Below are 26,309 nucleotides of genomic sequence, written 5' to 3'. Positions count from 1 at the left end.
AAATGCAAAGTAAGTAAATAAATGCAAAATAAATTGGTATCTGTGTGTGATTGCCCAACATGCTACATCACGTAAATATTATACCTATGCACATACACGTCACTATTTATGTAATACAAATACATAAGTAACTTGGTCATTAAGAGTAGACTTGCTTTAAAAAAAACAGCAGTTTATTTTCTAAATGGTTATGAATTTAGTACAGATTACTGGAACAGCTTGAAATGCGATGAGACGAGAAGAATGAGGAGGAGGACACGTCATCTCCTTTTGTTATTCTGCATGCATGCGTTGCCCATTTATAAATTGGAAGGACAATTATCAACTAAATAATTACGGCAGCGATGTAGTAGGTAAATTGTTTTTAAGGTGTACCTATTCTCTCGCTCGCTCAAGTGCAAGTCCAGATTTCAAGGATTTCCAGTATAACGTCAACGTCTCTCCTCCCCTGTATTTACAAACCTCCTCTTTGATCTCTCATCCCTGCCGTGATGAGTTGTGTGCCATGTACGTAGTAAATAACTTAATGAGAAATAGTTTCCTTTAGTTTATTCTGATTGGACAATGCTCAGGAACAGGTCATTTGTTATGGGAAATATCATTCTGGAAATAGCGTACAAGAGGTTGTTTACTGCGTTTAATCAATCTTCTCGTCCTCACGGAGTTCATGTCTGAAAAGTTTGTTCAGCTTGGAGCAATGTTCTTCCAGTCTCTCTTTTCTGACACAGCAAAACTACACATTGTCTTCAGTTTTGTGATCAAGCGTTGGTGGGTGCAGTAAAGTAAAGGTCAGTAAAAAAAATTCATTGTTTAATTTCAGTAGATATGCACAATTATTGCGTGGAATTGCAAAATAAAAATAATTATTGGCGTGATTCAAGTAATTATTGGAGACTTTGTTATTAACATTTTCTTCCAATTTTGCCTAATTCCTGGTTAGCTCGCCTCGCATATATTCTTGAGTACTTTTATTTTTATTGCTGTATTGCCTTAAGACTTATTATTACACAACCTCCGGACGGGAATTTACAACCTTGCTTAATCCATCCAGCCACCTTGACGTATTTGTAGCATAGTAAGAAAGCAAACCTTGAGTTGAGCAAAAAAGTTGAGTGTTTTCCGTCCTGTGTGTGTGGGAAAATAATTCAGAAATAATTCAGTATTTTGCAGATTGTGCTAAAAACATGAGTCTAGTCTTCCTTTGACAGGACAAATTAAATACTAACCTGGCTCAGTCACTTAGTTAGATTAGTTAGCCAGATAATCTGCACGCGGCACGGTATGAAATGAATGTGCATTAACTTTTAATAACAAAAAGTTAATTAAATCGCATCACATCCTCGTCTCATTAAGGGCAACTTTGTCTGTAAGAAAGTGTGCAGCTTGGCGTGGCTGGCCTTCATTTTCTTGCAGCACAAATAACTGTCAAATGTCGCCTGAGCTGAATAACTGCGAGCATAACGACAACTCTTTCACAGTTTCTTGATAATGCGGAATGAATCAAAATAATAGCGTGTATCGTCATCCTACATATTTTAGGTAGATGTCTATACGCCATACGTATATCTTAATTTGTACATATACACGGTGGCGTATTAGATCCATACCACGCAAAAAAATGGACTCACACCACGCGTCCAAGAAGTGATCAAACTTTACAACATGCAAGCGCCACCAGGACTTTGACTTATTTTTTATCCGCGAGCTAAGGTGATTTCTTTATCGAGGAGGGAAAGAAGATTATTCATCCCCCTTTCTCGACTTTATACATCAATCAGACGTGATGGCAGGGAATAGTACGCCACGCCAACATCGATCCAACCTGAGAGGTGTCATAATAATCTGGAATTCCTGGTGGAATAATACACATGTGGCTATTGTCAGTATCGGTAAATTTAGGGATGACATGTTGCTAGTGGCATGTACAGAAAATAATAAAATACCTACATTGGTTTGACCAATTTGGAATTCTCATCTATCTATCTGGATAATTGGTTCGAGTAGATAGCACTTAACTATCCATACGCATCCTCCTCTAGCTGGCTGGCATGGCATCTGGATAGATACGTATCGCCTTCATGTTACATAAATCCAAGTGATTCGTCTAGACCACTTCCATAAGGATTTCGCAATAGTGATTTTTACACGAGGGAAGATGCAAGTTCTTCTTCTTCTCAGCATACATAGCACAGAATTACACCTTTTCAGAGTCCCATTCCTTCAACTAAAGAACTCGTCTTCTTTCTTTTGATACCTGTGCGGTGGTGAAGATGATGATGATGATGAGCCCCCATAAAACTTGGCTCTGGTTCAGATTATCTCGCTATCTTCCCCTAACAAAAGCCGCTTTTGTTGTTAACTTGATTTGGCGTGGATTGGACGTGGTACAGGTTTTTGTGTTTGCATTTATGTATAGAAAGAGCATAATATGCTGTTTGTGAGAGAGAGAGGGCTTTAACAGTTTTTTTTGCTGCTATGTACAAACCCCAAGTTGCAACCAGCTAGCTATTCGTACTATTTTGTTGAGAAGTTGTGATGCTAAACCATGGTGAACTTGGTGCAGGAGAACCAAAACGCTTACATGAATATACGCTAGCTACAACATATTGGCAATGTAATCTACTCCTCGTGCAAGTTCAACTCTCGAGTCAATTTCTGTTTGGGGTCTGACTTGGGCGCAAGCAAAATCTCATCGGTCGTGTTGTTACACGTACAGCACATTTTTACTACTTTTCTCCCATTACATACTCCGTCTACAATTGCGAATCTCCCTGTCTGGATAAGTGCCTATCTTACACAAACCAAACCACTGACTGATTATATACAAATACATACTCACAACCGATTGCAAATTAATCCTTCGTTCGTTATGCAACTTGCTGCATACGAAACTAGTGCACAAACAAAGTAAAGAAAGAAGTAACCCAAGTAAAAAGTATCACAGGACGAAACCTCAATCAATCTTGAATTGCTTCTCTGTGGGCAAGGATCTGAAACTGCTCGGTAAATAAATATTTCTTTTTTTCTTCTCTCTGATGGGTGCACGCTGAAAAAACGCTGCATACACTGCCAAAGTATAACTATGTGGAAGTAGTTTAAGAATGTAACAAAACTTTTATCGGGTGATAAGTTGATAATTATAATTTCTTTGCCTCCTCTACTTCGGCATCTTTCCAAGTAAATCGTATCTCTGAACCTGTTTCACCAACAAAACGCTATTCATCCTTCAGCCGATCGGGTGCAAATCTTTCTCTCAACCCAGCCTCGTACATATTAGTTATATCACCACTTGTTTTATTCTGCCATGATACACTTTCTCATTTTATTTTCGTCTAAAAAACCAAAGTATGTAACACACTTGGCTCCAGTTCAGCTTCTTCTTTTCGTGTAGATTATACGTACGAACGGGGGACGGAATAAGTACATAGCGTGCTCGTAATTCCTCTGCGGGTCGAATTGCCTACTCTATTACTGCTGATTTCTTTTGAAACGATTGCCAAAAAACTAAATGACTACAAGGAAATATTGGTAGTAAATGTAAGACGTACTTAAACTTTAGGTCCACCAACTTGTGCATATGTACATACAGCCCTTTCTCTCTTCAATCATCACCCAGGGAGGCAGAAGGTTTGGTTGATTTTCTGTTCTCCAAGACTTCAATACCACCACCTTCGTCGTCATTTTAGACTTATGTAAACCTTTTGCTTGGGTGAAATACATATCATAGCAGAAGAACGGATACAGTGTGTGTGGATATTGTCAGGAGATCGGGAGCATTGAATTGAGGAGTGCATTACAGCAATGTAAGTTAAGTAAGGTGTACATACTGCATACCGTGTGTAATATATGGTGATTAAGCTTACCTGGTTGGTGGTTTTCATTCATGTGAATTGAATCGTGGGTTGTTGAGCTTGCACTTTATCCGACGACCCTTCTTCTTCCTCCTCTCGAGCTAAGAATAGTCCTCTGGTACCTATTTACACAATCTCTCTCCTCTTTCTGAAGTATCAAGTAAGCAGTTAGAATTTGTCAAGTGTTTGCTATGCAGCATGCGAACGAGAGAAGGATTATTATTCAGGAGGTAGTTTCGCATTTATTCCACTCAGCAGGCCCCAGTTCAACGTGCTACTTTTCCAAATCTAAATTAAGCAATGTGAGTGAGTGAATTCGTTCAACTTTATAAGTATCCATAATTTTTCTGGAAGTGATGATAAGCGGTGAGTACGTTTTATGGCAAATTTAAGAAAATTGGTATGGCTGGGAAGGTATGGAATCCTGAATGGGTATTCATCACGCTGTTCTATTTTCTGTGGTCATTTATTATCTCAAACCTAATCTTAATCGGTGACTCATTTCGTTTCATGGGCGAATATTAGCTTGATTTTGTTGTGTTCCATCATCATCCATCTAACTCGTGTAAATATGTACATATGCAGTTTGTTTAATCCGCAGTGTGTGTAATATATCACGGGAAACAAAGAGTAGTGTGGGTGCATTTAAGTTGGTGAAGCTATCAATGAAATGAAATGACCACTTGAACATTATCACAACAATTTGTTATCCAGTGAGAGAAGGTTGTATGCGATTGTTCAACTCATTCATTCACGAGCTGCATGCGGAATTATGGAACAACGTAAACAAAAACATGTCATAATCTTCGACAACTTTTGCTTTTCATTGTTTCATTGTTTGTTGTGATGGTTGGGGACTTTAGTTTTGCGTTACAAGCACGAATATGTTTCATGGAGACGTCGATGCATAATTGGGACAGATAGATATTAATGCTTTCATGCATGTTCCGCGGGATGTGGAGCGTATTACGTGCGGTATTTTCCTAAAGTAATTGAAATCCGAGTCAGTCCTAGTCAGTCATCATTAATTAATTAATTGATTTTCGTGATTTCCAGTCGTCCGGACAAACAGCCATTAATGTAATTGGCCCAATTTGTCTTACTGCTCTTGTCAGTCTCGTTCGCTGTAAACTATTTGTAATGATGAAGGTGTACGTGCAGTGTGCAGCCTCAAATTGAGATGTCCTCCCGTTCATAATTTAGCACGTGAATGAAACAATAAGCAGTTTACTTTGAAAGGGAAGTTAGCGATGGAATGGAGGCAAACCAGAAATCCTTAATAAATGTTAAATGATATTTTGTGTAATTAGTTATGTCATTGGCTGCCTGGCTATTTGGTCAATTGCGTCTGTAGCTCAATCGTAGCATTAATATCCTTCCAAAATTGGATAGTGCAGTGGCAAGAAGGAAATCTGGTCTAATAATGTCAAGTTTTCTTAATTTTTGTTGACTTTGTGGTGCACCTGCACATTAATTTTCTTTACCTTGGGCTACAAATGGTGCGTACAAAGCAAATACTTGACAAAATAGAGAGAGAGATGAATTATATCATAACATGCAGCAATTACTTCTCGTTCATCCAATCCCATTACTCGTCGTGCACTTTGAACTGTCGCGTAGTTGGTAAAACCTTGTCCCAACGTGATGGACAAGAAAACTGGACGAGACAGACATTAGTCATCATCGCCTTCGGAATGCATTTAAAATTCTACTTCTCAAATTGCATACATATTCACGTCAAGCAAAACGAGTCTGATTAATGAAAATGCGGAAATCTTTCAACAGTTTCAACACGATTCGCTCGCAATAGGTACGCGTTAAACTGGGTGATGTTCGATGAGTCATCCATCCACCCTCCTCGTGGATGAATAAGACCAAGCTTTTCGATTCGACTCAGAGTTTAAGAGCATGATTCAGTTTGCTTTAACAGAACTTCTTCATGAGCTTTAGTATGACTCGTTCTTCTTTGTGCGGATAATCATAACAAAATTTCGCACATATGCCAATATTTGGTTACGCGTTGAATGAAAATATTTACGAGGACTAAACGGCATTGACAAATCCTATTTTTTTTTTTTTTTTTTTTTTTTTGTGAAATTAAGACTTTTATTAACATAAACATTGATAAACAAGTTTGGCAAGTTAATTATTTATTAACATAAACATTGATAAAGTACGAAATACACTTAGTTGGCTTGGGGAGTAGAGGAAAAACCCGATGTTGGTGGGTTGGGAAAACCTTTACTTGATCCGGATAGGCGTCCGAGATCACCATTCGGCCCCTTACAGGATTTTTGTAAATAAAACGACCTATCGTTTAAAATATAAAATAATTCTTCTAATCCTCGTTGACTGGGGACAGCTCCCATGATTGATGCCGCATTCCCGCGTTGAACTGCCAAACTGATCCGTTGAATGAGAAATGTTGTTGACATTGGTCCAGTGACATCCTTCATCCTCCTCCCAACATCTGTGATGAACTTCAACCCTTCCATCCCCCATACTCCTGATGTCTCGACAGCCACCGGAACAAAGATATATTGTTTTTCAAGTTCAGAGTAAAGTTTGTGTTTTTTGGTCTCGGCTAGTTTTGCTGCTGTGCCAGCATGTCTAAGTGTGTGAGAGAGATAAGAGGGGGCAAAAGTGTCTGTACATGTAAAGTCCCATATTAGTGAGCGTCCCTGTTTGTAAGGTATTAGTGTTAGACCATCCGGTCTTTTTCCATCTGTCCTACAACACCCTAATGGTTCCCTAATGCTTGGTATGTCTGCAGAAATTAAGGCTCTCTTTATTATGTCGTTACATTGTGTATGTCGAGAGTGCCTGCCAGCACTTTTTTTACATGAAAGGCCATGTAATCCTAGTTCATCTATTTGTGTACCACAAACACATTTATGGGGGAAACACAATTTTAAACCTAACCTCAAACCAATTGCAATCCTAAAGGAATTATCGTCTAAAAGTGTGCCTAAATTCCTGGATGGTAAAGCTTGCAACCATGCACTTGACTCTTTTGACCGAGATGCCAAAATCCTAGCGGTATTAATTGGGGTGGTGGATGAATCCAGGATACGTGAACATACTTGATTAAAAATTGGGATTTCCCATGATGATTGAATAGAGGAAATTGTACTGCGAGGTAGTTCATCACAACTAATCGACTTCCACAAGTCTTGAGCCTCGGTCACAAGTGAATCGGACAAAGCAGTGACATATGAGGGCAAAATTAAAGAAACCAAATCTGTAGTGGCAAATGAAGATGCAAGGAAGCATGGAGTTGCTAAAGTTTTCGATTGTTTAATTCCCAAACCTCCTAATTTAACCGGCAAAGCTATTTCTTCTAGAGATAGAGGATTAATTTGGCAGTTTGTAATCTGTTCTAAAGTATCATGGAGCAAAGAATCGAACTCTTCTAGCAAGTGAGGAGATTTAAAAATTGGGGCTGCCCTCAGTAGGTATACTAATCGTGGAATCGCTAAAGAATGTTTCAAGAGATAATACGCAATATGGTTGGGAATGGAGTTTAATCGACCTGCCATATTAGAAAAAGCGTTAATCTTTTTGCGAAAAACGTGCTCAATTGATTCATACGTTAAAGGTGCACCTAAAAGTTCAGCATTTTCCTGAGTCATACATGAAATACCTGGTGCAACTGATTGGAAAGATTCTAGTATACATTGCGTGTTGGTTTGTAGACCTAAAACTGAAACCTCACATTTATCAAAGTTTAATTCTAAACCTACTTCATTTGCACACGAGATAATATGTTTGAAATCGTCTAAAACTGTAGTAGGATCGCCACCTAATGTACCATCATCCAAGTACCACATATTAAATTCTGACCCTAAATTTGAAACGACTGGATGTAGAATCAAACAAAAAAGTGGTGGACCTAACGGATCCCCTTGTTGAACACCTCTACATGATTCAATTAAAGAAGAATTCCAGACAAGGCTGGATGAGAATCTATAGCACTGATTAATATAAGGATACAAGGTTGGTACAAGTTCGTGAACGGATGAAAGCAATTTCCCTCTATCCACCATATTAAAAGCATTTTTGAAATCTATTTTAAGAAAGGCTGTGGGTGACTTATGTGGAAAGGAAAGGAATCTACGGGCAGCGTGTGCTCCTGCTTCAGCACCATTTTTTACATTGAAACCTACTTGGACTGGACTAAAATAATCCTGAAAGACATGATTCATGACCTTGACACAAATTTTTGAAACTATTCTACGATAAGTGCAACCTACTGCAATAGGTCTAATACCACCTGATTTCTTTTTAAGGGCCGTCAGACTTGCGCCATAAATGAAAGGACAAATATCTAAAGGAACTTTTCCTGCTAACATAAAATTGCAAAATTTTGTCATAGATTCTAACAATTGAGTTCCTACGTCACCAGTATGTTGTGAAACTAAATCTTTCAGAATTTGTGGTCGTAATGCATCTAAACCCCCTGCTGAACCACTAGGAAATGAGAATATTGCTGAGATAACCTGTTCTACTGTTGTTGTAAAAGGTGGAATGTTAGGCTCATCTAAAACAGTAAAATTATCTAAAGGTTGTGGTGGGTGCTTTTCTACAAGTGTTTCCAGAGTTTCTGAAGAATTTGGGGCGATAATATCATCTGAAGTTAAAAGCCGAATTGCACCACGAATATTTCCTTCGGATACTTTAGATATGACTTTTGGCCCAATGTCCTTGATGGTGCTACCTGGTTTATCATGGGCTGAATTTTTGGAAGAGAGAGTAATGAGATAATCCTGATATGTATTTTTGTCCAAAGATTCAAATATGGATAAGTTGTTTCGGATTTTGCTATTAAGGCTTTGACCATTTTTAATATTTGCCTTTGATTCACATTGCAATGTAATATATGGAAAGGTCAAAAGGAGATGCCATGCCTCTGGAGTGTTTTCACTTATACATTTATCTACGGCGGATTTAAGAACTTGGGCTACAGGGATCCTACAGGCCTTTGGACATTGTTTAAGAGAAGGACAATTTTGCCTAAGAGATGAAATGATAGTTTGGAAATCAAAAACCGAGTCAGCACTGTGTTCTGATTTAAACTGAATCCCTACGTAATGATACTTCGAAGTGCTATGAAGTTCTGTCCTAAATCGTTTGGTCCTAATGTTTGAAAATGAATTTTTTATCAATTTACCCATTTCTGCATCGTTAATGGGTTTAAAAATGCCTAAGGAGTCTCGTCTATAAGCGTCATGTAATATAGCTTTCTCAATTACCCCCCCGGGTACTATGTGGTTATTTAGCCATTCTAATGTAAGGGATGTACATGTTTCCTTGCTAGATATAAAATTTGAAAGTGGTGTACTTAATGTAGAAATTGGTTGTGATGCACGTGGATTTGTAAAGGGGATTGACTGTGTGAGTTGAATATGTGTGCCTAGATAAGATTGATTTGCTGGCGACGATGTGTTTGAGTTTATTTGGGGGCCTATTTGTGTATCTATTTGGGGACAGTTTGCGCAGAACCAGTCACCTTCAGGAATGGCCTGCAAGAAAAGGCAAGAGGTGTGATACCAAATTAAACATGCATTACATAGAATCCACTCATCTGTTCCAATTGATGATGGTCCTGGGCAGCCCGAAACCGGGCAGAAAAGGTCCTCGAAAACGGGATTCAAACCCTCGGTGGTATGGGGGAGTGGTTAGGAGGATGTGGGAGGAGGAAGTTTTCTTGGTTTGGTCCTCTTCTTCTGCTTATTCCTCTTCTTTCTTGGTCCTGGATGTGGTCGTGGTGATGATGATGACGGCGGCGGCGGGGATGACGACGATGACAGCGGCAGCGGGGTTGACGACGATGAAGATGACAGCGGCAGCAGCGGGGACGATGACGATGACGGCGGCGGCGGGGACGATGAAGATGACAGCGGCAGCGGGGTTGACGACGATGAAGATGACAGCGGCAGCAGCGGGGACGATGACGATGACGGCGGCAGCGGGGACGACGATGGCTGTGCAATGATTTTTCCGGTTTCAATTCGGTAAAATACTCCGTTGAATGGTGAGCTTCTATCGAGATCGGACGACTCAACTTTCGCAATTTGACTCCCACCGACAAAATCTAACTGGGTGGATCGGGATGTTTCATTATGAGTCGAAACAGGTGAATCTAAAACTTGAATTGTAGCGTTATTTGCAGACAGTAGAGGGTTGGGGCATAGCTGACGACATTGCGGTGGTCTATTGAACAGTGGCATTTTGGCAATGATCCAAAATCCAATAAGATAATAGTATTGTCGCTCACACAATGGCGAAACTCGTGGCGAAACTGGTATAATTCTCTTTTGGAATTAGGCCTGTCCTTATGTACATACGTACAAATCCTATTAGTTTTCCTCTTCGCTACGTGGTGATGACTTCATGCATAGCCATTTAAGCATTTTATACACAAAATTAGTCAAGATTTTGCCATTCTTGAAGGTTTAATGTCCTGCATTCAGTCGTGAAGTGAAGTTGTACTAGCGGATTTGAGATCTCGTCTTGTTCTTAAAAATAATACTATTACTTTTTTGCCATTAGTGAATACCTAGTGACCATTTAAATCATCTCTCGTTGTTCCGTTGTTTTCTTCACTAATAAAAACCGAGCTTAATAAGGACATAAAAATCGCCACATCAGACACTTCTATATAAGTCAAACCCACTATAAATTACGTCACTCTAATTATCTAGGACTCAAATTTCACTATTTTCTTCGTCGTCGCATTGTCTCCAAGAAACAAGGGGTACGTTTACGTTTTACTATTTGCTATATATTTATTTATCATCGATAACAATTGATAGCAGAGTTTCTAATTTGGTTGGGAGAGATCTTTAGTTGCGCCATAGTTGGAAGTATTTAAAAATGATTTATTGTCGCACCATTCATATCCTGCTAAATTATTCATATGGTTGCGAAAATCGCGGATAGTTCGTGCAAATAAATTCGCGAGAAGGATTAAAGAGAAGGATTTGAGATATTAATACCTAAGTGAGTGATACATACGTATTGCCTGGAATTTCCCCAAGTTTGTTGGAGGAGGCAGGGTGAGAATTTATTCGCATTCATTTGCACACTACTAGAAAACTTGTTGAGTGAGTGAGATGTTTGTCTCCATCCTAATACTTAAGAAGGGAAATGCGATTATCAGTGAATGTATCGCTCCGTATTTCATTTCAAGTGGAATTTGATCTGGTATTATCTCCATAAATGTTTTATTTATGCCTCGTTCCGTCATCCTCTTCGTCGGTGGCGTTGCGTTGGTGGTGGCGATGACCACAAAAGCAGTCATGTACAGACTAAAGTAAACATCATTAAGTATAAAGCCGTTCATTCTTCAAGAGAGAGGGACAAGCAGACGTAATTAAACATTAATTGGGGACATGAGTGTGCAAAGAGATTCTGGATAAGTGGTGAATCTTGACGATTTAGTCGGTACATAAAAAAGACTCAACCTACCGCTGATATTAAGTCCAGTGCAATTTGTGCAAAATTGCAATTTGGAACATAGCACTGCGTACGTAAGAAAGATTGGCTTTCTTTGTTTGACACTTTTGCTTACTTGTGCAGAAAAGTTCATGATCCTTGATGGTTCAACTGCTAACGTATAATTTTACTTGGTTGGACGAATACAACAACGCAATTATTTATGATGCGTGTTACGATGTGGACTTGGTATTTATAAAGGACAGCAGGAAATTGTAGTACAAGTTCGCGCACATTGTAGCATAGGGAATTGTATTACATAGCATAATAAATAAGCAGTGCTTAGTTGGTAGAAGACTAAGCGAGATTTGCAATTTTGTAAGCAGATCGACATTTTATTAAATTACTTGTTGCAGCGTAGACCTTGAATAAGTGACAAGTCAGTCAGTAGAATCGAGTGGCAACTAACAATGCATTACAATTTATTAAAGTCACCTTGTCTGCTTTTTTAGCGTTCTTCTCCCATTAGTTTAGCCTGTAGCGCATTCTGTTACTGGCATAATTCTCGCTTTTTCTTTATAGACTTATGTATAGCTGAAATTCAGCAACAAATTCTTTTCTCATTGTTGTCGTGTCGTTTAATGATTTGAGTAATTGCATAATACACTTGATTATGTCGTATTCTCGGCATGAAGTAGTATTAGCAATTCTATTATTACTATGATTTGTGGTTTGGTTTGGTCCGGATTTTTGCATAAATGTTACATACGAATACGTACAAATTTCACGTTTGACACGCTTGACACGCGTTTGACCACTATTTTTGGTGCTGCGGTGCTAGGAATAATTTTGCATACAATTGAATAGATCGAGTCCAACTATTTGTACAAGTGCATTTGTACTTATCATCGATGCATATTTGTTTATGATACTACATGAGCTGGAGAGTACGGTTTAATTCAAACAACAAAATGATGTACATACCTATCTATGCGTATCAGCACAGCCGTATGCAAAATAGTACACATTTTATCAACACATAATATAAATTAAGCTGAGCATTTGTTAATGATATCACTACTGCGGTATCACTATTACTTTACTTTACTTACATATGTACATATGGCTGGATAATTGAATTGGATGAAATCATAATAATTATGTCATTCGTTTGTAATTGCAGGAAACAGGGACTGATTGATCTACAGGAAAGTTAATAATTACCCACAAACGAAAAGTGTCTGCGTTTCGTCACTCATTGAAGTAGTGCCTTATCAAACGGAATTAATTGACCACTCGCTATCCGACAAACTTAAAATATTCAGTGTTTCATAAACTTTAAAAATGTCCGGAGGACTGAAAATGTTACACAGTGACATATCTCCGAGTAAAGATAATCTCATCTTCTCCTCGCTGGAGGACCTCCAAATTCCTTCCATGGACATGTCCGCCAACAAGAATCACAACGCTGCTCAGGACTCCAAGGAGAAACTGACGCGAAACAACTCCCTCAATTTGACCAAGAACAGTGCGAAAAGTGAAAACAAAGTGAAAACGCATCACCGCACACGCACCTCGGACCACATCCAAGTCCTTCCCGACCCCGACGCCCTTTATCAAGCGAGGAGACAGCATCAACACAATTTGATCCTCGTCCAGCAGCAGCAACAGCAGCAGAAATCCATCCTGATTCGAAACGGCAGCAGTGGCGGGATGGAGGGAGGCGGTGTTGGGAAGGGGGACGACCATAAAAATGATTATGACACGATTGAAGAGGTCGAAAGCCAATCTGAGCTGGGATCTTCGGAGGGTGGTCGTCGTTACGCGGATGACAATGGACCACGCGTCGTCACGGTGGATGAAGAAGTTGGATCTTCGTGCTGTTGGGGATTCAGGGTGAGCAGTGTGGATTTTTTTAATTGTTGCCGACTTGCATTTTAATAAGTTTAAATGATCTCATCCAAATTCCTGACGTGAGTTTTTTTGCGTAGTTGATAATTTTGGGGTTGAGATTGAGAAGGGAGAAGATTTTTGTGTGCGTGGGCAATAATTAAACTCACAATGGAGGCGCAAACCATGTTCAGCCCAGATAATTTTTGGACCTTATTAGTTTGAAAGAGCAAGTCTTTACAAACAACATTTGGTTCGGCACTTGGGCAGATGCGCAAATTTCAGCACGTTATGGGCGCCGCAAGTTCGCAAAAACGCACGAAGTTGAGCTCGCGCTGGGCATTGCCCGAAAAATCGTGGGTTTTTGCGAACTTGCGGCGCCCATAACGTGCTGAAATTTGCGCATCTGCCCAAGTGCCGAACCAAATGTTGTTTGTAAAGACTTGCTCTTTCAAACTAATAAGGTCCAAAAATTATCTGGGCTGAACATGGTTTGCGTCTCCATTGTCAGTAACAAGTATGCTTAGTTATGAAAATTCTGCATTTAAATTACTGAATATGGTAACATTTAGATGAGAGAAAAGTGAGGTGAAATGGCATATATTTTGTAAATATTCGTCCTTAATATTGATATGAATCGTTTAATACTTCATAAATTAGGTCGTTTAAGTTTGATTTACCTGTTTTGCTTCACGCAGTGTTAGCCTCATATCTCTGCAACAAAGTAACAATTAGCCATTAAACAGATAAAGACTTGTACATACATTTGCACGTGTGGGGAGGAAACTGATCTGTGATTTTGCAAAATGAGTATGCACAGTGCACATAGGCAAACACTGTTAATTAATAATGAAAGGAACCGTCAGGGGATAAATGTATAATTAATTACATTAATGGGTGTCAGTATAAAATGCAATCAATGTCGTTTTTTGCGCGGATTATAACTCATCTACTTCTGATAAGCCTGCATCCTGTGAGCGGTCAATTAATGGAAAATCTGGACAAATTTTGAGGTTCATTCAGCCTCTCTTATTTTTTACTTTATTGCGAAATACTTCCATATATTTTTATTCCTTCAAGATTACTCGTGGCGAAGTCCACGCTCCTATCATGCTGCGCTACACCACGTTAATTTGTGATAAATCGTTCATTTAAGCAGTAATCTGAGTTGTTGGGTCAAAATTTCCGCCTGAGCTATGCCAAAATTCTTGTGCGTTCATCTCATCTCTTATATAAAGTAAATAATATGTTATCTCACACACCAACCACGAAGTTAAGCCACACTGCATAATAAATGGCAGACAGACAGACAGACATTGACGATATAAAGGTGGACTAATTCCAATTGATTTATTGCATCATGTTCAGATTCAAGGTTTCGTTTAGAAACTTTTCTCTTCTGCTGAGTCAAAATAGCTCGTTTTTTGGAACGCCCTTCTCCCACTAGCATGTTATGGAATCTTTCAACACCATTTATCTCACCCTTCTTCCTCTCTCACCTCGGGATCGTATCGCTTATATAAACGATCTAGAATATACAAAAGTATATTTTTTTGGCCTTTACATAAGTAATCATTTACAGAATAACACATAAACTTGTGTGTCTGTCAATTTTGCCACTTTCCTGATGCTCCTGCTGTTTAGTTTTCCATCGTAATGAAAATGTTCAGGGATCCCCAAGAATTGCATAAAAATACAGGAACAATCGACGTATATTTGGTCCACATATCTACGTAGGTCACGGAATGACATTGGTCTAATTTATGTATGCTCGAAATAAATTCATGCAACGGAGGGGGCAGTAAGTATAATTGGCGGAGACAGCTACTCTATTTTACGTAGTGGTCATTAATCGACCGGACCCGGACTGACATAAACCAGTGATTTCTAGCCTGATTTCAATTCCAACCAGTTTACATTAGTTCATAAAAAGGTCTCCCTGTTAGTCTGGGAGTAAGTAAGAGAGAAGTTAAATATTTTTATGTCGCCGTTGCATGTCACTCTTCTCCATTGAATTTGGTTAATGTTTTTTGCATGCTTCTAGTACAACAGTCGTTTGTTGTTTGGTCCGTGCCAAAAAATGTACTTGGCCAAAATTCTAGATTTAGACAGTCATAAATCCGTCGCAGAAAGCTACAAGACTAAAACTTGTCCATTACAGGATAATTCATCCATTCATGTCAATTCACTATTTATTCGGTTGGCTCTCCTCCTCCTCCTCGGAGAGTTAATTCTGCATTTCCATTTAATAAATTGTTGCATGTAAAACACGAGACTGCTTCTTGTAACAATATTCATTCGTTCGTTGCAACGACGGAGTAAAGTTTTTTAAGCTTCATGGAACACGCAACTTTTGACTTTCACATTTTGCAGACACTCCTTCTCACTTATCTGTTTGTTATGAAGGAAGAAACACCATGGGTTTGGTGTTTACATCGGAAAATGATGGGTAAACAAAGCCATGGGATTTCCTATGGGTATGCAAAATGCACCGGAAATTCTTTCAATCATCTGCATATTAGTGAATCCATTTGTCATTTATTATGGGATGGCCACACCCAAAAAGCTTGCTCAAATTATCTCAGGAGAAAGTTGTCGACGCATATCCGTTCGTATCATATTTTATTTAATGCGGTTTCTTTTTCCATTAAGCATCTGTTTTTATGCCAGGAGTATCACTAATTGTGTGTCTGTAACCTGAATAAATATGGATTCACAGCACATGCATCATCGGTCGGCAGATGTGGAATATTGCGCAAAAAAATAAATGGAGGCATAACTTAACACGCATCATATTCATCCGTCGTCAAGCGGGACGTTACGTTCACGAGATGAATATTGAATACCTGCAGCGTTATGTAGATTGGTAAATATTTTATTTTAGCTCGACAAACACTTGAAGAACCGTTTCTATCCTGAAAAGCTGTCATGTCATGTTCATACAACTCTCGCATATATGTGCAGTATGTGTGTTCAAGTACAATAACATTCATCCGGTTCTGTTCTCCGTGGTGTTCACGTCCACGTCAATCCTCTGTTGTACTATCGGCTAAAATAAATCATGTTAGATGTTTGCTTTATTAATTTTTCGTCGAGAAAACGGTGCGTCGATAACTGTCGTCGATAAGTGTGACTCGCCAGATGGGATTCTTTCACTATGTTCCTTGGTTAAGTAGTGGTTAAACCTTGGCCTTATAATACTTACTTCGATATGATGCGTTTTTGGGTGGACAGTTAATGGATTCTTTGAGAATTGAGTGTTTACACTATCCGATAAAGTGATAAATGTGTCTTTGGTGGTGTAACGGGTTTCACACAATTACTGAAAGCGTCATTTCAATCTCTTGTGTGTCAGTAAGTTAAGTATGCATGTGACGAAGGTTAACCACATTGACGCATTTGTTGAAGCAGATCAGAACTATGCCGCAAAACTGAATTTCGGTCATCAAAATTATTTTTGGTTTTCCGAGACTGAAATATAGTACAGATTTTTCGTATGTACGTCTGTTTAATCATGCTCGACGAGAGTGTTTCTGTTCCCAAAAATATGGGAAGCTGCTCTTGACATCGACCTCTCGAAGGATTGAGCTCATTCATGCAAAGCAAGCAGACCTATGTGTGTAGAGATCCTGGTCCAGTTTTTTTGCAAACAGAAGTCCAAAAGTTCATTATACATGGTTTTAAATGAGATAATTAAATGAACCCAACTTTTAATCGCTTCAATAGCGTCCACGTGAGTCCAATCAGATTCAATTGAGTTATACATGGGCATGACATGAGGGTTTATATTATATAATAAATACGTATGGATACGACAGTAATTTTTTGCTCCTTCAATTGTCCAGCAATTCCAGTCTAAATGTTACTTGCCAAAGTAGTGCGCTATGCCGTTGCTGAATAACTCGACAAGATAGCAAATAAAATCCTACGTCCCCCAATATATGAGTTATGCATGTTGCATGAAATTGTTGGTTAAAGTCTGCCCTGCAGAATTTAGTACAGGATTTAATAAAACATTAAATGTCGTGATTATCACACGACACTTATGTTTAACCAACCAACTTATATGTAACCAAGCAAGCAACGCTCGCAGAGTCAATAGTTTTGGTTGGTTTTATCTCTAAAGTTGTTGAATCTCTCGAGTATTGATATAATGATGATGATGGGAAATTTTAACCTTGTGCTATTCCCCACACTTTAGTTTATTTTGCAATTCATCCCTAAATTTAATTAACGTGCAGCTATCCAGGCAGGCATTACGTAGTCAGTTTGAGGCAGCGTTGGTCTGTAGAACGCTGAGTTTGAAATTTGCAAAAGTCAAACTGCGTGTGGTTTAAGCAACGCGAAAATATCCAAACAACGAGGAAATCAAATTGAGGAAAGCAATCTATTATTCATAATTGAGCCAGTTTTATATTAGTTCGGCAATTTTAATGGATTTAGATTTGACCCGATCAATAAAGTAACTGGGTTAAGTTGTGCTTACGAAAATAGAGTTACTAAGCCAGGTTTCAGTACTTATTCGGTTCGCGATAATCCTAACAAGATTGAAAAAAAAGTTTGGTTCCGTTCTCTCGTCGACTGCAAGGATTGTTTGAAATTAAAACTTGAAACGTATAGCAGAGGATAAAAAATAATGGGATTTTGCGGATACTGCCTCGCCACCTTAACGGCTTTTGTGCTGGGTGCATTTGTCATTGTGAAGCAGATTCTAGGCTACGATGATGAGGTATTTAGCCGTTGAGAAAGTTATAATGAATGCGAAATGCACATAATTATTGTGTGTATGCACTATCTATCTACTTCTAAGTGAGCTTGTTGTATGTATGACTTGCAAAATGCATAAGAACCGTTAGTTTTTAAACCTGTGATTATTTATTTGTTAATAAAATACTTATATGTTTCTCTTTGCTTTCAAATTTGCAGGAGAAACGCAGATTAGAGCAGCTCCAACGGAAGAAAAATAGTGAAAGGGTGGCCGAATTTGAGAGGTATGTGTAGGATTCAACAAACATAAATTGCAATGAATATGATGATACAGTGGTTTAGTTTGAATGCTTAAATTGTATGCAGGTTGCAAAATTTGTACAAATTGGAAGGAGACAGCAAGCGAATTCTTAACTTGGGATGGGAAGAACTTGTCCAGGCCTTGCAAAAAAGGGAACTTTCTGCAACTGCGGTTCTCGAAGCGTACGTTGCGAAGGTGGGTTTCATCTATTTAAAGTTTATAAATTAATTGATTATTTGGCAATTTTTAGTAATTGATTTCTTTCTACAGACGCTGGAAGCCACGTCCAAATTTAATAATGTGACCGAGTTTATTCCACAAGCTTTCGTAAGTTTTTAATTATTCATGCAATGTTTGCAATTTGTGGGCGAATTTTTATACTGATTCGCTGATATTGTAGGTCTGGGCGAAAGAGTTGGACAGTCTTCCCGAAGTTAAAGGTCCTCTCCATGGGATACCCTTCGCTGTGAAGGATGACACAAACGTGGAGGGACATGACACGACGTAATTTTTTAAAAATCTTGTGACCGATGCAATAAAAAGGGCTGCAAGATATTTTATGATACCATTTTTTTAACAGATTGGGCTACGTGAAACGCTTATATCGCCCAGCTAAAGAAAGTGCTGTGTTGGTGAAAAGCCTGGTCGATTTGGGGGCTTTGCCGTACTGTAAAACAAACGTACCTCAGACATTATTCACGTAAGATATTTTTAAAACTAAAATAATTTCTGTAAAAAACTAGGACTAATTTTAATTTTTTTTGCAAATTAGGTATGGAAGTGACAATCCTGTCTTTGGTGCCACAACAAATTGCATCAATCCTAAATTGAGTCCCGGTGGGTCGAGTAGTGGTACCGGATCTCTTGTAGGGAGGTAAATTCTAAACAAAAATTGTGTTGAATTTTTTAAATGGAGTAAAATTGGGTCAAGGAGGGGGATAATTGTGCCAAATTAACTTAATAATTGGTATTTTTCGCAGTCATGGGTGTCCGTTCGGAACAGGCAGTGATATCGGTGGCAGCTTGAGAATTCCTGCACATTTCAATGGAGTCGCTTCTATCAAGCCAACAGTCGGAAGGCTAAGTAGCAAGGGAGTTGTTTCATCTTTGCCAAACCTCATGGGATTAACTGCTGTTCCTGGAATTATCGGTCAAACCCCCACCATCGTGTCCACCGTGTTTAAAGGAATTTGCGAAAATTTCAAGCAGCACAAGTACGACTCACGCATTCCACCAATTCCATGGGATAATGCGGTAAGCGTCACTGAGAATCCGCTTAAAAACATATAATGACGTTAATTTTATTGCCTTTATCTCCTCCGTAGTTGTTTCAATCAAAGGAAAAGTTGCGAATCGGTTATCTCTCCTCCTTGCCATACTTCCCGGCCATGGGTGACACTGAAGAAGTCGTTCTTCGTGCAAAATCCACCCTTGAGTCACTTGGCCATACTCTGGTCCCCTTCGAAATGCCGGACCCATACAAATACATGAATATTCTGGCCAGATTTTTACTCGCTGATCAAAACCAACACTTTAACAAGTCCTTGTAAGTTCAGTGTAAAAATACGGCTATACATAATTTTCTACTTGTTGACTTACATATTTTTTAAATTTCCACTTGTCAGGAAGGGAGAAAAAATCGCGCAATCAGTCCAACTCGCCTATTACTCTTCATGGGTCCCGACCAGCATACAACGCGTCCTGAGAAGCCTCATGACTTCGAAACTTTTCCCCTTCATGTACTCGAAACGAACCGCGGCCATGTTTGGAGCTGGAGCTGTGAGTTCCAAAGAGTTGTGGGACAATCAGGGCGAAAAGAAGAAAGTTATCGAAGAAATGCATGCCGAATGGGAGAGACTCGAACTTGACGCGGTCTTGTGTCCCCTCTTCCCTTTCGCAGCCCCACTAATCAATTATCCCGGCCTTCTCCCAAGTAAGAATAATTGCAAAAATTAATAAATATTTTCATGATAATAAGGTAACAATTTACTACCGTCATTTCAGTGGCCGTATGCTACGCCATGATTTGGAATTTGGTGGATTACCCTGCTGGCGTCGTACCCTTTGGTCGTGAAAGTGGAAAGAATTATGAAAATTTTGACGATGAGGGTGACGTAGCGCTTAAAATGGCTCACAAGGTGAGTTAAGTTAAATAAAAGTATAGTCTGATAATTTTTTTAATTATAATTTCTGTGCAGGCTATCCAAGAGTCGATAGGAGCCCCAATCGGCGTCCAATGTGTCGCACTGCCATACAAGGAAGAAATTGTTTTAAGACTACTGACAGAGTTGGAACAGTTTTCTTACAAACACTGACGATTATTGTGAAACAGAGGCCTATATTATGTGATAGAAAATTTAAACTTTTTTGAACTTTGTCTTTATACAACTATATCTGTATGTAGTTTCAGCTAATGTAATGGACAACTACACAGTTATCTGTAAATCTTTCATCATATCGGATTTGTAAAACTTTTATGCAAGCAGTGTACTGCTAAAAACTAGGAAAGGAATAGTTAGTGTCATAAACTGTACATATTTAATACATACGATACGTAAGCGATATGTCTAAAAATGTAGTTTGTAACGTATGACGCATAATATACATATGCAACTGGTGCATAATATCGAATCGAAATAAAAATGTTTATGGTAAACATGATTTGATGATTTCTCTCATTAAATGTACGAAAAAGCCAAATTCTGAAAATATTCAGGTGGTTGTATGATTTTATACATGCACGAAGAAATGAAGTTTCTTTAACCTGCATAAAATCAAATTTGCGACTTTTATTGTGGTAAATGACTCATTTAATCTCCGACCCATTTTAATACGTGGGGTGTACACAAGAATAACAGTATATTACTTACTTATACTTTAGGGAACATGCAAATACATATAACAACTTGTAACTAAAACCATTTTTTAAATATATTATCCTATATTTTATAAGAACGAGTTAATAACTAACCATCTAACTATTAAATATTACTGAACCAGAAATTGGCACCTTCACTAGTTGAAGCACACTAATTATTTCCGTTACCTCTCCGGTGGCATTTACTGTACTCACAATTCTCCATGTTAAAAAACTAACTAAAACTTTTCTTACTTATATATTTCAAACTACAGCTAACCAGTCTCATGAACTTAATTGAGTAAACTTTAATTTAAGGCTATAAAAGTATAGAAAAGTCTTTATCATGCAATCTTATTCAGAAGTATACGTCTAACGTATATAGTAAATCTTCAAAAACAATATGTAGGTATAGGACACCACAGAACTAGTTAATTAGTTATTCAAGTAATTTTCTCGTGAAACACTGGACAAGGCAACTGATAAATGATGATGAATTTTCACTAATTAGAAACAACGGCATTACGACAACTCCAGTCAATTTAGCTGATACGACCTTAGTCTTGTTCGTGCATTATCTAAGACATTAGTTTGTATTTTAACAAAATTGAAGGAACTGCTTGAATCATTCAAATGTTGAATGGCATATCAAGTCCAAAACTTGCTTAACAAACATTAAGCTACAGAGTGGACAAGTCGGTAAGTATTATTGTTGTTTAATTTGAGCAACATTAAATTAACAATTTAAAACTCACAGTGCTAATGTAGCATAGTTTACCAAAGTATGTATGAATATGAGAAAATTTATAATTTAGTAGCATAAAAATAAGGCACAGAAAACTAACTTATAATAACAATATTTTTAGCTGTTTTGTAAACCTGGACACAAAAGCTTCAGGTTTTGTTATTTATCAGTTTGATAAAATTTGAACATGAGGTTCACTCATTTTTCTGCAAAAACTACTAGTAATATTGAAAATTCTAATAATTTAATATCCTCAATCTTCGAATTCTGAAATTTCATGTAATTTAGTACTTAAAAAGATGCTAATTGACCGACTTCAAAAACTCTTCGTACGCTAACTGAACCTCATCCGGCTCATCATCAAGTAGAATGCATTCATCATCAAAATCGTCGTCCCTAAAATTAGAAATTGTAATTTGTTTAAATTTCTCAACTTATTGCAGAATTGAAAATAATCTTTTCTTACGAATCTGGTAGCTCGTAAATATTATGGGACAGATTGCCAGTGGGAGCGCCTGAAGAAGAGGACGAGGACCCGTATGATTTTACACTCTCTGCAGGTTCGTCATCTCCTCGGTTCCATTTTTTATTTTTCAATTCGAATAAAGCGTCCAAAAGTGATTTCGTCTGCGGTTGAATGTCGCCCGAAGCCAGGCACAAATATGACATGTCCTTCATTAGTTGCTCAAAGTGCGTCTTTACTTTCGTATTCTTCGAGTTCTCAAGATCCCACCCGACAAGCTAAAAAATAATCATAGTTGAAGCATTAGAAAAGTTTCAACACTAAATATTTAATCAACTACCTTTAAAATCTGGAAAACACATTTGATATTGTCATGTGCATGATCCTTTATCAGATTATCCATCATTTCCAATACCCCCAATCCCAAAACGTCAATCTTAATGTTTATATAAAGTTCTCCAAAGTACATTAACAACCCACGACATCTTAGTAAGACTTGGGGGTCACTTTTCATATTGGCAATACAAGGCAAAAACACTTCTTGGCATCTAAAAAATAATGCAAGTTAGCATTCCGTTGAGTTAAAGTGTATGAATAATTTTATACCTTGTGAGAAGAATACTTTTGAACGTAGAATTTCCTACAGCAATATTGTTCTTGATGAGTACTTCAGCCAACCGAGCTCCAGAATAGCAAAAGTTGGGATTTGAGATGGACTACGAAAATAAATCACAATTAATATCTACATAATTTATTGGTGGTTACTTGATTTGAATTTGTATACTAACCTGTTCAACTAATAATGTAACAACGACATTTAAGGTGTCTAAATCCACGCAAAAGTTTTTCAAAACTTCAGTCACTGCCTTTGATGTACGGGCGAAATTTGCCGGATGATTGGTCAACTGCACAAAACGAAGTTGAATTATTATTTACATTAGCAATAAAATGACTTAAGTAATACACAAAGTATAACGCACATCCATTATCGAATCAGTAATAGTGGATAAGACATAATCACTGCTGTCGTCGCCACAGGGCTGTTCTTCAACGTAAGAAGCTTGCTGCTGTTGGTTGTTGAAGTCAATTAAGTCTGGCTGATTTTGTAACTGAAACTGAGCAACGGCTTGCATCAATTCTGATTCTTCTTGTGTGGTCATCAAAGAACTAGACGATGCACCTGGACCGGATGACATGGGAACAAACTCTTTTGCATTTGGTGACAAATGGACTCGAATGTTGCTTTGTCTTGGGGCTTGGGATGATGAGGAGGTGGACGTGGAGGATTTAGCAGAACCGGTGTTGTTTGTTCGTGGTGGAGTTTGCATAATGTTGTAGTTCTGCGGCACTGGCGTGTTCTGCTGGAGAAGTGAACTCGCCGTAGGAGGGGGAGGTTGACTTTGGTAATAATGTGACTGAGGGCGAGAAGACTGTGTCACTGGAGGAGTTGACGACGTTAAATGACTGCGATCTGCAATAGGTACATAAACTATATATTTAGACCGTTAATCACGATATTTTACCTTGCAGCACAGGTCACCCTCTCTCTACTGATGCGAATGGGAATACAGTATTGTAAATAAATTCCCAGCAGTAGCAATATGTAATATCTTCTTATCACACTCAGGATTTGCTCAGGAACAGTGTGGTAAATTTGATCATTTAGCATTCAGCCCAAGCGAGGAACAAAACATATCGTGTCGATGCTCTCGTGTGCATACTTATCTGCCAATAACCTTACCTGTATTTTGTGGGTGTTGTTGATTATGCGCATTCAGGGCCAGAATGTCCTCACATCGTTCATCCTTTAATATGACTGCAAGAGTATCTATAAACATTTAAACATGATGCATTAAAATATCTCAAATCTTCATGTCATTTTAATCGCTAATGAACTGATTCACAAATTAGTAGATTAGGCTAATTTGATTAGGCACCTACCAGCAGGAATCTCATTTACATGTGGACGCCTTAACGGCGGAAGCAATCCCTCCTCCTCCACTTGCTGTTGATACTGTTGCTGATAAGAATTATTTTGTTGACCTCCATCAACATAATCTTCTAAGCAAAACTCCCCAATTTCCGGAAAACCAGAATTGTCCCCACCGGAAGCAGAAGAGTGCGAATGTCCGCGACCATTCGTCGACCCATTATTGTGACCAGCCATTGAAGAGGGCAAATACTTATCGGAAAATCCCAACTTTGCCGCAGCTCTTACTTGGGTAGCAGTGAGAGCCGGTCGGCGGAGGGGTGGGGGTTCACTTGACCCATTCGGGTTAAAGGATTTGTAGTCGGCGTAATTATTTCGGCCTCCTCCCCTTGGTCCACCACCCGACATAACTTTCTGGCACTTTTAGGAAGGTTAGTATAACTAACGTTTATTAATTATTGAATTTGATATTTATAATTTATTGCAAATCTTCAATCTTCGGTAAATCAAGCTCGTTTTTCAGTGTTGTCACTTTTCTGCTGCAACAACAAAGTTTTCACTGGACTTTTCCTTAATCAATTTCAATGTCATCGAACTACAAACTATGAAGTATAAATATAACACTTGGGACCAATTTAATTACAAATTACAATAATTGTAATTTGAAATTGAAATTGAAATTTTGCTAATTATTAGCAAAATTTCATTAAAAGTGTTACTTTTGAACAAGGTATCAAAAGTTCACTGAAACAAAATCTTCTGTAGATCGCTTCTTATTTTCCTGTGTAAATAAACTAGTAGTTTGGAAAAGTTATATTATTATTGCAAAAATTGTGCAAAATTTTGTTGTTTGCTTAATTAGTGAAAAAAGTGTTTGTGTTGTGTCGATAGGAAAATAGTGAGTTTGGTTGAATGGTCCCGCAACTCGGGAAAAGTTTCCGATGAACAGAATCAATGGAGACAAAGGGGATCAAATTATTGCAAATTCGTCAATTTTTGTCATTTTGATGTCAACTGGATTATTTTGTGCATATTACATTATTATATAACAGCAAAATTAGATTATGTATCGGGTATCCTCATCTTACGCATTTAACACCGTTCTCAATTCTGTGCTTTGATTTTAATTTGATTTTCATGAGATTTATTTATCGTCTAACTTGCATTTTTTTCCAAATTGGCAAAAAACTTCAAGACAGTCGCAATATCAGTTAAGCACCGTTATTATCATTTAATAGTTTAAACGATTTATAAGAAAATGTCAGACTCTGCAAAACTTTGTCATGATTAGATTAGGATGCACTGCCGATGTAATTGGATCCCTCTCATTCTTGCTGCCTATGCTTTGGTCCATTTTCGATTCTGGAAAATTAATCTGGTTCATCAGGAACGTATTGTAGCTGCCACATTATTAGGATGGATGGACACACACTCCTTCCTCCGTGATCTTCTCGGTATGGCGTTAATAACAGCGTGTCAAGTAACAAAACATCACGGTATCATCATTTCTTCTGAGATGCACTTGACAGCAATTTCAATTACTCGGCTCAAGCCAAAAATTCCTGATTTTCACATTCCTTCTTAATTTCACCCTCCTTCCCGATCCATTTAATCGTATTTTTACCCGTGAGTCATCACAATATTCAGCAAAGACATAACAAAAAATACTTCCGATTCTTCTTCTCCAAGTCTTATCATCATCTCCATTTATACAACAATGTATTTCACATGTGAAACTCATAGACCGGTTTTTACCTTACTTTTACATTTACACCCACATCATTCACAATTTGGAGTGTGGATAGAATTTTTAAATTGATTCACACAAATTGTCTGTACAATTTGCCTTTTAATAAATTCAGGATTCAGGTACCACCTAAATTAGCAGGTGCAACGATACACACGTATTATTCCTGTGGGATTTTATCTCTAATGAAATTAAAACTTAATCGAATAGTTTTGAGGTCATCGGTAAAAAAAAATTACTTGTAAAGTTTATTGGACAACACGAGAAGAAGACGTCACTGGAAGCAAATCTATAATTTGCGGCTTCGTGGAAATTGCTAAAAAAAAATTGTGTGTATGTCACACTATATTTTTGTGAATGGAGTTAAGATGCTTAAGGCTG

At 38.1% G+C, this 26,309-nt stretch overlaps 2 protein-coding genes and 1 long non-coding RNA gene across 9 annotated transcripts; 1 reads left to right on the top strand and 2 right to left on the bottom strand.

Moving 5' to 3' along the window:
- Positions 1–151: 151 nt before the first annotated feature.
- Positions 152–2,481, bottom strand: LOC118439311. The gene is made up of 4 exons (XR_004837346.1): positions 1,948–2,481; positions 1,227–1,851; positions 376–1,124; positions 152–278 (listed from the first exon to the last, which is right to left on the bottom strand). It is a non-coding gene; the product is annotated as an uncharacterized LOC118439311 (long non-coding RNA).
- On the top strand, positions 653–20,847 carry LOC110860641 (fatty-acid amide hydrolase 1). Of its 7 annotated transcripts, XM_035860531.1 has the most exons (14): positions 8,838–9,987; positions 10,556–10,608; positions 12,472–13,184; positions 18,105–18,169; positions 18,252–18,381; positions 18,457–18,513; positions 18,587–18,690; positions 18,767–18,886; positions 18,959–19,060; positions 19,167–19,440; positions 19,512–19,732; positions 19,812–20,119; positions 20,191–20,324; positions 20,385–20,847. In XM_035860531.1, the coding sequence occupies exons 3-14, from the start codon at positions 12,633–12,635 to the stop codon at positions 20,499–20,501; spliced, it is 2,184 nt and encodes a 727-aa protein (XP_035716424.1). In that variant the 5' UTR covers positions 8,838–9,987; positions 10,556–10,608; positions 12,472–12,632; the 3' UTR covers positions 20,502–20,847. The 7 variants fall into 7 exon arrangements, with proteins under 7 accessions (XP_021965409.1, XP_021965408.1, XP_021965411.1 ...); XM_022109717.2 differs by lacking the exons at positions 8,838–9,987; positions 10,556–10,608 and adding an exon at positions 653–788; XM_022109716.2 differs by lacking the exons at positions 8,838–9,987; positions 10,556–10,608 and adding an exon at positions 2,649–3,003.
- A 1,212-nt stretch (positions 20,848–22,059) lies between these two features.
- On the bottom strand, positions 22,060–24,727 carry LOC110860642 (polyadenylate-binding protein-interacting protein 1). The gene is made up of 8 exons (XM_022109721.2): positions 24,193–24,727; positions 23,993–24,079; positions 23,232–23,722; positions 23,040–23,156; positions 22,858–22,967; positions 22,592–22,799; positions 22,255–22,529; positions 22,060–22,184 (listed from the first exon to the last, which is right to left on the bottom strand). The coding sequence occupies exons 1-8, from the start codon at positions 24,587–24,589 to the stop codon at positions 22,091–22,093; spliced, it is 1,779 nt and encodes a 592-aa protein (XP_021965413.1). The 5' UTR covers positions 24,590–24,727; the 3' UTR covers positions 22,060–22,090.
- Positions 24,728–26,309: the final 1,582 nt, after the last annotated feature.

The sequence above is a fragment of the Folsomia candida genome, unplaced genomic scaffold (genome assembly GCF_002217175.1).
Source record: "Folsomia candida strain VU population unplaced genomic scaffold, ASM221717v1 Fcan01_Sc033, whole genome shotgun sequence".
Taxonomy (NCBI): Eukaryota; Metazoa; Arthropoda; class Collembola; order Entomobryomorpha; family Isotomidae; genus Folsomia; species Folsomia candida.
This window is presented reverse-complemented; position numbering and strand designations above follow the sequence as displayed.